Source organism: Manis javanica, chromosome 8 (genome assembly GCF_040802235.1).
Source record: "Manis javanica isolate MJ-LG chromosome 8, MJ_LKY, whole genome shotgun sequence".
Lineage (NCBI taxonomy): Eukaryota > Metazoa > Chordata > Mammalia > Pholidota > Manidae > Manis > Manis javanica.
Window position 1 is genome coordinate 114,447,111 of NC_133163.1, and position 13,252 is coordinate 114,460,362.

The window sequence follows — 13,252 nt, forward strand, 5'->3', positions numbered from 1 at the left end:
TCACCGTATTCCTATTATGTTAATATGTGTGTGCAAATTAGTTAGTAGTTTAAAACCTATACATACTTAAGGTACTATACAAGAAGATATGTCAAAGAAATAATCAATCCTCCGAAGTTTCCTTCATATGCTACATCTATAGCTTTTCTTCTTCCTTCCTAATTACAACCCTTAAATAGAATTCGTGCCTCATATCGAATTTACCGAGTATCATAATTCCTCCAGGTGGTAAAGATACCTCGAGACAAGTGCTGGGCATAGAAGCCACAGGGCATAAATCTGCAAAGAAGTAAAAAGCTAACCTTTGCAAACAATATGGCTTCTCTCTCACTTACCAACTTTACATTTCCCTGTATGGCCCCGGAAGATGACTGGTTAGCCAGAGACGGGTAAGATTCCTCAAGGGAGGAACAACCTAAGACAGGCACAGTCGCAGGGGGGCCATCAGGTGAGAATTTGGGGATCAACAGAGGTGAGGCTCAGAACCTCACCCCCCCTGCTTTGAGAGAAATCTTCTGCATCCGTGGATGTCTTGCTGCCCTTGTCTAGCCTGGATTAATACTTAGTCCATAGGCACACACCTGATCATCTGATCATCTACATTTGCCTTCTTACAGCACTAAACTATGTTTTCTACCTTTATCTTGCATCTACCTACCACTTCAGCATTTTATTAAAAATAAAAATAATAATAATAATAGGAGAAATGTGGGATCAACATATAAATCAAGTACAAAAATCAAATGAATATTCATATTTGACCTGATGGTTTATAGGTCATATTGCATGATCAAAACCGAAAGTTTCTGTGATGAATGCCCTTGTACTGTTCACCATGTAAGAATTTATTCACTCTGTAAGAATTCGTTCACCATGTAAGAACTTGTTCGTTATGCTTCAGAAGATTGGAGACTGACGAGAATTAGGCTTGAGATGGATTAATGATTGTACATTGAGCATTGACCCCCCTATACTGAATTTTATTGTTGTTAACAACCATTTGATCAATAAATATGAGAGATGCCCTCTCAAAAAAAAAAAAAAAAAAAAAAAGAACTTCAAATTAAAGTAAATGATGAATTAGAAGAAAGAGGAAATCACAAAAATGTCTATCATCCATAAAGGAGAGAACAAAGTAACTGTGTTTAAATTTATGCTTTATGGATCTAAATTAATGCTTATAGTACTTAACTCCTGCCAAGGGTAATGATGGCTATTTTATACTGATAAATTAATGACTATTGCAATTAAAGGAAAAAGTAAAAAGACAACCCACAGAATGGGAGAAAATATTTGCAAATCACATATTTGTTAAGGGCCTAGTATCTGAAATATTTAACACTTAAAACTCAAATTAAAAATGGGCAAACGACTTGTACAGACATTTCTTCAAAGAAGATACACAAATGACTGATAAACACATGAAAAAATACTTAACATCACTGGTGACTAGGAAATGCAAATCAAATGATAATGAGGTATCACTATACTCACTAGGCTGGCTATAATTAAATGACAGATAATAACAAGTGTTGATGAGGATGTAGAAATTAGAACCCTCAGGCATTGCTGGTGGGAATGCAAAATGATGTACCTACTGTGGAGCAATTTAGTAGTTTCTTAAAAATTTAAACATAGAGTTACCACATGACTTAGTAATTCCACATTTGGGATATACCTGATATATATCCCAAAGAACTGAAAACAAAAACTACACAAAATCATGCATATGAATATTAAAAGCAGCATTACTTATAAAGGCTAATGAGGTGAAACAACTCAAATATCTATGAACTGACAATAAATAAAATGTAGTATAGCCAAACAGTGCAATATTATTCTGCCATAAAGATAAAGTGTTGTTACCTACTACAATGTGGATGAATCCAGAAAACATTGGCTAAATGAAAGAAATCAGTCATAAAGGCTCACATATGATATGATTCCATTTATATGAAATCTACAGAGACTCAAAGTTAGTTCAGTAGATGCCCAGGCCTGGGAGGGTGGGAGGATTGTGGTTAACTGCTAATGGGTTTCTTTCAGGATGACAAAATATTCCAAAATTAGATCATGATGATAGTTGCACAACTCTATGAATGCACTAAAAACATACTTTGAGTGAACTGCATGGTATGTGAATTATATCTTAATAAAGATGATAAAAAAATACAAGAATAGAAAAGAATATCCCATGCTAATACTGATCAAAAGAAAGCCAGAGTGGCTATATTAATACTAAAGTAAATTTCAGAGTTAAGAATATTGCTAGAAACAAAGAAGGTCATTTCATAACAATAAAGGAATTGATTTATCTGGAGGACATAACAATCCTATCCATTTATGCACCTAATAACAGAGCTTTAAAATATATAAAGGAAAAACTAGTAGAACTGCAAGGAGAAATAGTCAAATCTACAGTTATGGAGATTTCAACTTTCTCTCTCAATAACTGACAGAATGGACAATCAGTAAGGACAAAGAAGACTTGAACAATACAATAAACCAATCTGATCTAATGCAATAATGCAGAACACATTCTTTTCAACAGAACACAGAGTATTTACCAAGATGGACCATATTTTGGGCCATAAGACAAGACTAGACTCAATAAATTAATTGGATTAAATAAGATTCAAGTCATGCAAAGTTATGAGCTCTGATCACCATGGAATTAAATTAGAAATCAAATCTCTGGAAAATCTCCAAATATTTGGAAACCAAATAATACACTTCTAAATAACTCATGGGTTAAAAGAAAAATAAGTATTTTGAACTAAATGAAAATGAAAACACAACACATCAAAAAGTATGGGCTGTAGCTAATGTGGGAAATTTATAACATTAAATGCCTGTGTAAGAGAAAAGCAAATGAAATCCACAGCAAGCAGAAGAAATGAAATAATAAAGATCAGAGCATAAAACAATGAAACAGAAAAAAGAAAATGCATAGAAAAATCAGTGAAGTCAAAATGACAAACCCTTAGGCAGATGATCAGAAAAAAAAAAAAAAAAGAAATAGAAGACGCAAATCACACAAAATCCAGGAGAAAGGGACATCACCACAGATTCTACAGACACTGAAAAGAGTAGGAAATATGAACCATATGCCAATAAATTCAATAACTTAGATGAAATGGAAACATTCCTTAAAAGACACAAACAACCAAAGCTCACTAAAAAAAAATAAAATAGGTAACCTGAATAGCACTGTATCTAATAAAGAAACTGAATTTGTATTTAAAAACCTTTCCGCAAAGAAAACTACAGGGCCAGATGGCTTTACTAGTGAACTCTATCAAATAAATTCTCTTAGAAAATTAAAAAGGAAGAAGTAACTTCTAAATATTCTGTGGCCAGCATAAAACTATTACCAAAATCAGACAAAAAAATTATAAGAAAAAAACTCTATATTTCAATATCCTTCATGAACACAGGCATAAATAAAACTAAACAAAATTTTAACAAATCAAATCAAACAACATTTAAAAAGATAATAAATCATAACCAAGTGGGCTTTATCCCAGGAATGCAAGGTTGGTTAAATGTTCAACAATCAAGTGATGTTTTTCCATATTAACAAATTAAGAAAGAAAAACTCTATATTTTCAATAGACACAGAAGAAAACACCTGCCAAAATTCATTATCTATTCCTGATAAAAATTTTAAGCAAAGTGGAAATAGAAGGGAACTTTTCCAGCTTAATAAAGGGTATTTATGAAAAATCTACAGCTAATAGACTTAAAGGTTAAGGACTAAATGACTCCCCCAAAGATCAAGAGGACAACAAGAACATCTACTTTCACCACTTCTAATCAACACTGTACTGGAGGAGTTAACTAGTACAATGAGGCATGAAAAAGAAACAAAAGGCAACCATATTGTAAAGGTAGAGGCCAGTGTTTGCAGACAATGTAACTGTTTATATAGAAAAATCCAATGGGAGCTATAAAAAAACTAATGGAACTAATAAATGAGTTTAAGCAAGGTTGTAGGATATAAGATCAAAATCAATTATATTTCTAAATACTAGAAATCAATTATATTTCTAAATACTAACTAAATACTAAAGTTGAAATTAGAAAACAATGCAATTTATAACAGAATTTTAAAAATATGAAATACTTAGAGATAAATCTTATGAAAGATTGTACAAAACTGGTAAAATGGTTGCCTGGGGATGGGTGGGTGGGAGAGATCACCAAGGGGTAGAAGAAAACTTTTGGGGGTAACGACTGAGGTAATCGTTTCATAGGTATGTAGATACATCCAAGTCTATCAAATTGTACACTTTAATATTTGCAGTTTATATATCAATTATAGCTCAATAAAGCTTTAAAAACTGAAACCATATAAGTAATTAGGTGAAAACATGGGTGAATTCTTTTATAACTTGGGTGCAGGGAAAACTCTTAACTGTGAGCGACATACACAGAAGCAGTACAATACAGAAGCAATGTAGAAAAAGCATCATACATTTTATTATAAAAATCTTTCACATGGCCAAAATATATGCATATATATATGCTTGAACACACTTAGACACACCTAAAAAAAGAATATAAATGACAACCAGGTAAAAATATTTGCAAAGTATATCACAAAGTGTTGATATCCCCAGTATATAAAAGGTTCCTAAAAATGAAGAAAAAGACCAATTACCCCATAGAAAAACAGATTAGAGTTATGAATAAATAATTTACAGAGAAAGAAATGCAGTAACTTTAATTATATTTAAAAATGGTAAATTTTGCCTATAACAGAAATGAAATTTAAACTACAGCAGGATACCATTTGTATCTATCAGACTGGCAAAAATCCCTGTTTGACCAAATAATGTGTTGGACAGTCTGTGGGAAAACAAGATATTTATACCTTGGTGGTAGGAATTCAAAATGGCACAGTTCCTATAGAGGGAAATTTGGCTTATCTGGCAAAATAAATTTTTTAGTCCAGTGATTTCATTTCTAAAAATATGGCTTAAGAATATAATGGCAATGGAAGCAAGCTAAGTGTCCATCAGTAGATGAATGGATAAAGAAGATGTGGTACATACACACAATGGAATATTATTCAGCCATAAGAAGAAAACAAAGTGTTTGACATAACAAACTGAAGGGGCTTCCACCAACTAAAAATAAGACAATTTGTGTAAGAATAATAACAGTCAATGGATCAAAAGAAATCAAACAGATTTACTCTGTAATATGAAGATATCAAAAAAACCTCCCCCAAACCCTAACCAATCACTTACGGAGGACTGCAGGAAACAAATTATTTGAAAAATAATAAATGAAGGGAAAGAATCGAACATCATTCTGCTTGTCCATTGTGAACTCAACTTCAGGATAACTGAACAGTTGTTGAAGAGTAGTTTCTCTTTATAGAATTTCAGTTAATAAAAGGAATGATAAAATTCTATTTAAAACTCATAATAAATTAATGGATCTAGGAAATGATCTAGAAATAAAGCTCTATATGCCTCTTAATGGAAGCACACATTATTTATTACTTTTTTGAAATTGTGGTAAAATATATATAATATAAATTTATCATTTAACTATATTTAAGTGTACAGTTCAGTAGTGTTAAGTATACACACATCGTTTTACAACTCATCTACAGAACTCCGTCATTTTGCAAAGCTGAAATTCTATGCCCCTCAATTCTATTATTAAATAATAACTCCCCATTTTGCCCTTCCCCCAACCCCTGGCAATCACCTTTCTACTTTCAATGTCTATAAATTTGACTACTTTAGGCACCTCATATAAGTGGAATCATACAGTATTTGTCCTTTTGTGACTGGCTTAGTTCACTTATCATAATGTCTTCACAGTTCATCAATGTAGATGTTAGAATTTCCTTCCTTTTTAAGGCTGAGCAATATTCCATTGTATGTTTATAACACATTTTGTTTTGTTTATCCATTCATCTGTCCATGTACACTTAGGTTGCTTCCACCTTTTGGCTATTGTGAATAACACTGCTATCAACATAGGTGTACAAATATCTGTTTGAGACCCTGCTTTCAAAAAATAAGTACTTGCTTTCAAAAAAGGAAACCTGGTTCTGATCAGGTGTCTAGATCTAACTACCTATTTATATTTATAGAAAATGCAAGGAACTAAAAAACATCAAATAATACTATAGGCATACAATCAGCAAAACAGACCTTCTTTCTTCAACAGATAAACTGCAATGGAGAAAAATAGGATAGAGGGGAAACCAAGGGATGAAAAGAGACTTATTGAGAGACCTATCAATCAGTTGTAATATATGGACATTATTTAGATCTTGATTTGAACCAATCAAGGGTGAGAAAATGTATTTAAAGATCAGGGAAATTTGAACACTAACTGGATATTCATATGAAGAAATATCAGTATTTAAAAGATATTACAATAACATTGTGATAATGTCTAAGAAGAATTTGTGTCCTTTAGAGGTACATAATAATTTCTTTAGGAGTGAAATGACATCTCTGGCTCTGCTTCCAAATAATCCAAGAAGTGGGGATCAGGATTGTGAGGGAGGACTGATAAGGCTACAATGAAACACTGACGGCCAAGATTTTATAACTGTTGAAACTGGTTCACAGTGGTTTTACTTTGTATGGTTTAAAATTTTCTATAATGTAAATTTAAAAAAAAAAGGACTTTAACTCGTTAATCTGCTCCACAAGAAAACTACCATTATTTCAGTTCAATCAAACCCTATCATCTTGTTTTTGGTATGTTTTAGACTATCTGCATTTTGTCCAAAGATAAAATACTGAAAAAAGAAAACCCTAAGACATGATTTTTTATAAATTGAATTAAAAACTGAACTTAGTACCATTACTTAACCCTTAATTTAGTGCTGTTACCAAGTATTAGAACTACAAATTCAATTTAAAGATTTCAATAAAAAGCTTTCTGGAAATATATATTGCTTGTTTTATGTGAACAGCTTCTCTCCCAAAATAAGAGAACTACATAACTAGCAAATTTATAGAAAGGAAAGGCAGAGAAGGTGGCTTTAAAAAAATGTGAATTGTAATATCCCTTAGTTTCAGATATTGAGAATCAAGTGGAATTTAAGAGTCACATAAGCAAAATATAAAAGTATTTTAATTCCTTTTGATTGATATCTACTTCAAATATAAAACTCCAATTGAATTTCTGCCTCTAAATAAATGCAGTATATAAAAATATATACCAATTCAGAGGAATAACAATGTTTAATCCTACCTGAAAGAGATCCAAGAGAGGCTTCCAAGAAAGCATTAAGACTGCTGCTCTGTTGATGGTTTTGGGAATTTCAGAGTAAAACAGTGTATTTTCTCTGTTTTCACCAGACATAGCTGTAAGGGAAAAATAATCATTTTTTATTATTTAAAAAAATTGTAACCTACTGCAGTCATAGTAGTAAGTACATAATGCTTCTATATACTGCAAAATTCTGCACTCTACGGGATCTATAATGAATGTTAACAAGTAGGAGATGCACGTGCCATAGGCCACAGAAATTTTCTTCAGTAAAACTCAGGCTTCACAGAAAAATGCTCAGGTTTCATTTTGATATTCAGATATTAGTCCCCCTCAAAACAAAGATAAAAGTGTATAAAATGATGTACAGATAAGTGTCATTTTTACGTTTTTTTGGAAACTATTAGTCTCAGTTGGCAGTAGACTCATCTGAGATTCTAAATGGGAGTGCTTTTAACAACTTCATATTTCTAAGTTTCTTCTCTTGCATCATTTAAAGCACCAATATACATAGGTCTAAATGAATTCTAGTTTTTCCTCGTAAATGTTTCATAACTGTAATCACTAATAAGTTTCAAATGAGAGTATATTCTTATTAAAACAACACAGAATCTGATAGCTGATTTGTTAAAAATCTTTGTCCTTTACTGGGGAATGGTGAAGGAAAATCTATACTAAGTAGAAGCCAGGTCTACTAAAATCATGCAGTAACTGAATGGGAAGATCTCAGCAGTACAGAATGTACTACATACAAAAGAAAATAGAAATACACTATGGTTATGAAGATGTGAACCAAAGAAAACTCAAAGTAAAACAAAGCCCTTCTACTCTAAAAGATGTTAGAAATGTATCACTTCCAATAAAGCCAGGGGAAAATGCAAGGAGAAAATAAATCTCACAGGAAGAACAATAAAACTGCCTTTTGGTGGAACAGATCCTCAGCCTAGTGTTTCTGACCATGGCAGAGGCAGTCTGTGGAAGGGCATGACAACTTCCATGCTAACCCTTGCAAAGTTTGGGGATGAGCCCCCATATATATATCACATCTTCCTTTTTCCCTGTATCTTCCTAAACCTTCCTTAATTTGCATTGTCTTTCTGAGTAAAAAGTTAGATCGGCTGACATTTACTTTAGCACTTGATTTTGTTTTAAATCTATTTTGTATTTTCCAGAGTTACTTTGTTCTAGAATTCTTAAGACCGTGGTCACCTATCCACACCATTCATAATTTTACAAAACGTGATATCCCCCTTAAGCCTTCTCCTTCTAAGAGCCTTCAGCCCTCACTTATTAAAACACTGGTTCTAATTTAACCTCCCACATTCCCCACAATCATTTTGGCTGACCCTCCTGAAACTGCTCCTTGTTCCATAATGTCTTCCTTGCCTTCACCCATGACCAGTAACAAATTCTAGGGCATTCTATGTACACTCACACAAAATGGGCTTTAATATTATTTCTTTCCTGATGACACATACACTTATTGGTGTTCAAAGTATATATTTAAAATTTGTAAAACAATGGATTTATATGGAAACAAAGTTTAAAATTCAGATGGATATGAAAGATTAGAGCAAATGAAAAGGTATACAACTTTCTTGAAAAGCTCAACATTTTAAAGATTGTTAATTTTCCCTAATTTTATCTATAAATAAAATGTAATCCCAAAACAGTATAAATAGGGTTGGAAAGAAGGAGCTTTCTTCACAAGCTAATTTTAAGTTCTCATAGAAAAACAAGCAAACAAAAATGGTTAAGAAAAGTATGAAAAAGTGACTAGTACTATCAAACAGTAAGATTAATAAAACTACAAAAATAAGCAGCAGCATAGTATCAGAACTTGATTTGACAACTCAATGGGACAAATAGTATATAAAGATTTTTAGAAATATAGTATTGGAGTTGGGAAAACCTTTCTAGATATGACGTAAAACTACAGGAAAGTAAAAATTTAACTACAAAAAAAAAAAATCACAAATTCCTACATGGCAAAAGGCACTAAAAGCAAAAAATAAACCTCAGGAAAAAATACCACAATGGGTTAGTTCCCTCATTATACAAACACAAAATGCTTAAGTCAAAAAAAAAAAAATACCATATAACTCAATAAAAAATAAACAATGCTTCTAAACAGATCAGTCACAGTAAAGGAAATACAAATGTCTTTTAGATATGTGAAAAGATACTCAACCTCACCAATAAGAGAAATATGAATTAAAACTACAGTGAGGTATTGGGATATAACTTATAGCATGGTGACTATAAATATACTGTATTCCATATTTGAAAGTTGCTGAAGAGAGTAAATCTTAAAAATTCTTGTCACAAGAAAAAAGGTATTTTTCTGTTAACTATTAAGATGAGAGACGTTAACTAGACTTATTGTGGTGATCATTTTGCAATTATTTTGCAATTATTATGAAACTAACATAACGTTATGTCAATTATACCTCAATTTAAAAAATAATAACTAAAACAAAACTACAATGAGAGACTGCTGTTCACTAATCAGACTGGAAAAGATAAAAATGTTTGATTACTTACTATTGGTGAAGGTGTGGAGCAACAGATACTCTGAGACAATGCTGATAGGAATATAAACTCTATAACCTCACTGAAGGGGCAATTTGGCAGTATCAATCAAAATTTAGAATACATACACCTTTTGTCCTAGTAATTCCACCCTTTGTAATTAGTCCTATAATCAAATTCACACATGTACAAAATGATCTGAAACAGTGATATTCACTGCATCTTTTGTAATAACAAAATAGAAAAACCTAAATACCCATTATTACAGGCCTGGTTAAGTAAATTATGGTGCAACGATATAATGGAAGACTCTGGAGTTGTTAAAAAGAATGAATCTATAATTACTGACGTGGACTAATGCAGAGAATACTCCTAAATATATGTGTATGTATATAGGTATGTAAGTATGTATATATGTATATGTGTGTGCATGTATATGAAATAGCTTTGGAGGAGGGGAGAAAAATCTAATAAACAAAAAAGTAAATCTGTGCTGCAATATATTTTAGACAGAGTGAATGGGCTTGAGAAGAAGAGACCAGGCTTGGTTTAAAAAAATGAAAGCAGCATGGGAACAAAGTAATGGTTTTATTGTTTGTGTTCCTAATCTGACCATTCCTAAGGAAAGGCATTTTCAACTAGCTTTAGGAAGAAGTAATTTCTGGCATCTTCAACTTTGACTTTGAAAGTAAGATTATGGTCAAGTCATGATTTGTTAATCTGCAAGTAATAAAGTTACTGATGAACCAAAACTAACAGCACCCAAACTGATTTTCTTCAAATCAGTTTCTTTTTCCTTTAATAAAACCATCATTGAGGACTCTCTTGTCCCCTCCTGGTATGAGCCAGGAGCTCTATTCTCTCACTTTATCTCTAAATAACAGCCTGTACCTTGCTCTCCTAAAAAAATAATAATAAAATAAAATAAAACCATCATTCAGTTATTCACCAAAACTTGCCAATTATATGTAGCCTCTAACTTTGAATTAAGAAAGCATTTCCTCTCAGAAGCTATGACTTCGTACTCACCAAGGTAATAGATCCTGTGTGAATGAGGCCCATCTGGATCATTCCTCTTCACAAACATAAAGTCATGTGGTGCCTTAGCCATCATGTAGCCATGATATTTTCTGGTATCAGCAAGCAGCTTTTTAAGCTGACTCCAGGAATATCGCTCAACATAAAATGGCTCCAATTTAGGGTGATCCTGTGATTCAATATTCTCCTCACACTCTGCAGTTTCAAAGATCTCAACACCCAGCTGTTCTGTTTCCATTGCTGCTGCCATGTTGCATTTTCCTAGAAAAACAAGGCACATAATGTTCACAGGCCTGCCTTCTCTTCATCAAAATGACAGTCTGATATGCAACCCTCAAGAAAAATATGCTTTTCAGCACAGTTGCAATAACACCTAGTAAGAGAAGCAACAGTTCCCCTTTTCTGTGTTCAGTTTAAAAATGAGATTAAAAAAAATTGAGGTCATGTCTATTTCACAGTGACTATAAATTCCTTTGGGAACATTTGTAAAAGGCTCTCCTTTGGTGTCTCTTGCCAAAATTCCTTTTTCTTTCCCACGCTGGAAGCAAACAGGCCATATGCCAGTTGGCTGTTATGCTCCATCCAAGACCATGTCAATAGTGAAGCTAAATGTGCCAAGGGAGTTAGTGTTTTTGCATTTTAAAAAGTAATACATTTAATAAATGTGGACTTCTTCAGTTAACAGAAATAGTCACCACCAATTAAAACAGTAAGAAAATTGTCACAATGTACTTGTAATAACCTTCCTAAGACACTTACCCAAGATAATATAATGTTTCCTTTTAAATGTAACTCCAAACAATAAAGACTTAACTGCTGGTACATTTTTCTTTTTTTCTGCTCTTGCTTAGACATCACCATTTTATGATCATTTGTGGTGACGCTATTACAGATTATACAACTTTTACTCTCATGATTAAATGAGAGGAAAAAAAATCAAGTGGCTTTAATTAGTTGAAGACATTGATGCAGAAAACATTTTACTGTATTTTGATAACCACAAGTCTGAACCCAATTTACCAGATTGACTCCAAAACAATGTTATTTCATATACTAATATTTTTTCATTTTATAGATCCAGAAGAGAATGTATTTCCCTTTATCTATTTCAATATTTAAATGGAAGAGGACAAAGTATCAGAGAAAATAACAAGAAATGTTACTGTAAGCCATTGTGTGATACTGACATGTATTATTCATGACACTACCAAAAAGAAACGTAAACAAAAGTTCTGGGATAATCTGCTTTTTTTTTCTTTTAAGGCTATAAGATGGTTTTACTGAGCAAGGAGAAAGTACACTCTCAAAGGGAGAGTGGGCGGCGTGAGAGGTCAGGACCAGCCTTTACAATCTGCTTTTTGGTCTAACAAATGTCAAAAAGGTGTACTTGAGAGAAACTAGATTACATTTATGTAACCAATTTCACATAATTATTAAGTACTTCCAGAACAACAATCAACTTAATACAATGTTACTTTTAAAGCTCAATTTTGCAGGTTAACAGGAGTTCATGGCAAGAGCTACCAACTACAGATAAAAAGTAATTAGCAGGTGTGGGCTGTGAATTAGTTTATCAGACATGCATTATGGCATGCAAAATCAATTGAACTATGTGGCCAGGATTTGTATCTTTTTTTCATGCTACGGTGAACTATGCTACCATTTTCAATGTAACAGTATCAAACTGGCCAGAAAACCCACTCAAGAGTTATATCAGCTATACAACTTGTAATATTATTGCCTCAATGACTAAAATCCAAATAGCTCAGCAGAGAAAAAGTGATTTGGCTCAACTGGTATTCAGCACAGATATCGATAGTCCATGATAGAGGTGCTGCCTGCCCATCTAAACTAGTGGAGGCCTACTTTCTATCACGTAAGCCAAGGGTTTGATTTCTAATGGAGTGAGGGACTCATGAGAGAAGTTATACAAACTGCGCTCACTTTTCTCAACCTCCCTTGTGTTAAATTTGGAATTTAATCTCCAAACCATTGCTTGTCAAGAATAGGACTAGGAAATAGAACAGGGAAGCTCAGCAGACAGAATTCCCAAGCCTTACTACCCAGCTTCTTGAGTCATTAACTTGACATCTTTCCTATGTAAAAGTTATGTCAGCTTGCACTTATCTGGTATTCCTAAATTGTACTGGGTCTCTGGACTATTTCTGACTCTACACACACACACACACACAAATTTTTACAGTTCAAATGATGCTCTAGTACTCTGTATGTTTATGGTACATGTATATCCTGCATTTCATAGCATAGACCTGATATTATATAACTTTAGTAATTGACACAAATGTTACTAAATCATTTAATTTCCAGATTTCCATAACTTGTATACATCCTCAAAATATGTGATCTGAGTTTTCTAATTTCAAAAACTAGAAAATAGGTTCAGTATATAATCTCAGCACAGTGCATGTAT

The 13,252-nt window shown here is 32.7% G+C and overlaps 1 protein-coding gene across 4 annotated transcripts in view; it reads right to left on the reverse strand.

The window, feature by feature from the left end:
• DPP8 (dipeptidyl peptidase 8) overlaps positions 1-13,252 on the reverse strand; it is an 82,784-nt gene that overhangs the window by 67,503 nt on the left and 2,029 nt on the right. For all 4 annotated transcript variants that reach the window (XR_005059015.2, XM_037010009.2, XM_037010010.2 and 1 more), the window contains 2 exons: positions 10,813-11,082; positions 7,234-7,346 (listed from right to left, as the gene is read on the reverse strand). Coding sequence is in view for 3 of the 4 variants with exons in the window: in XM_037010009.2 (XP_036865904.1) it covers positions 7,234-7,346; positions 10,813-11,082 (383 nt within the window). In the remaining variant the exon portion in view is untranslated. The remainder of the gene's footprint in view (positions 1-7,233; positions 7,347-10,812; positions 11,083-13,252) is intronic.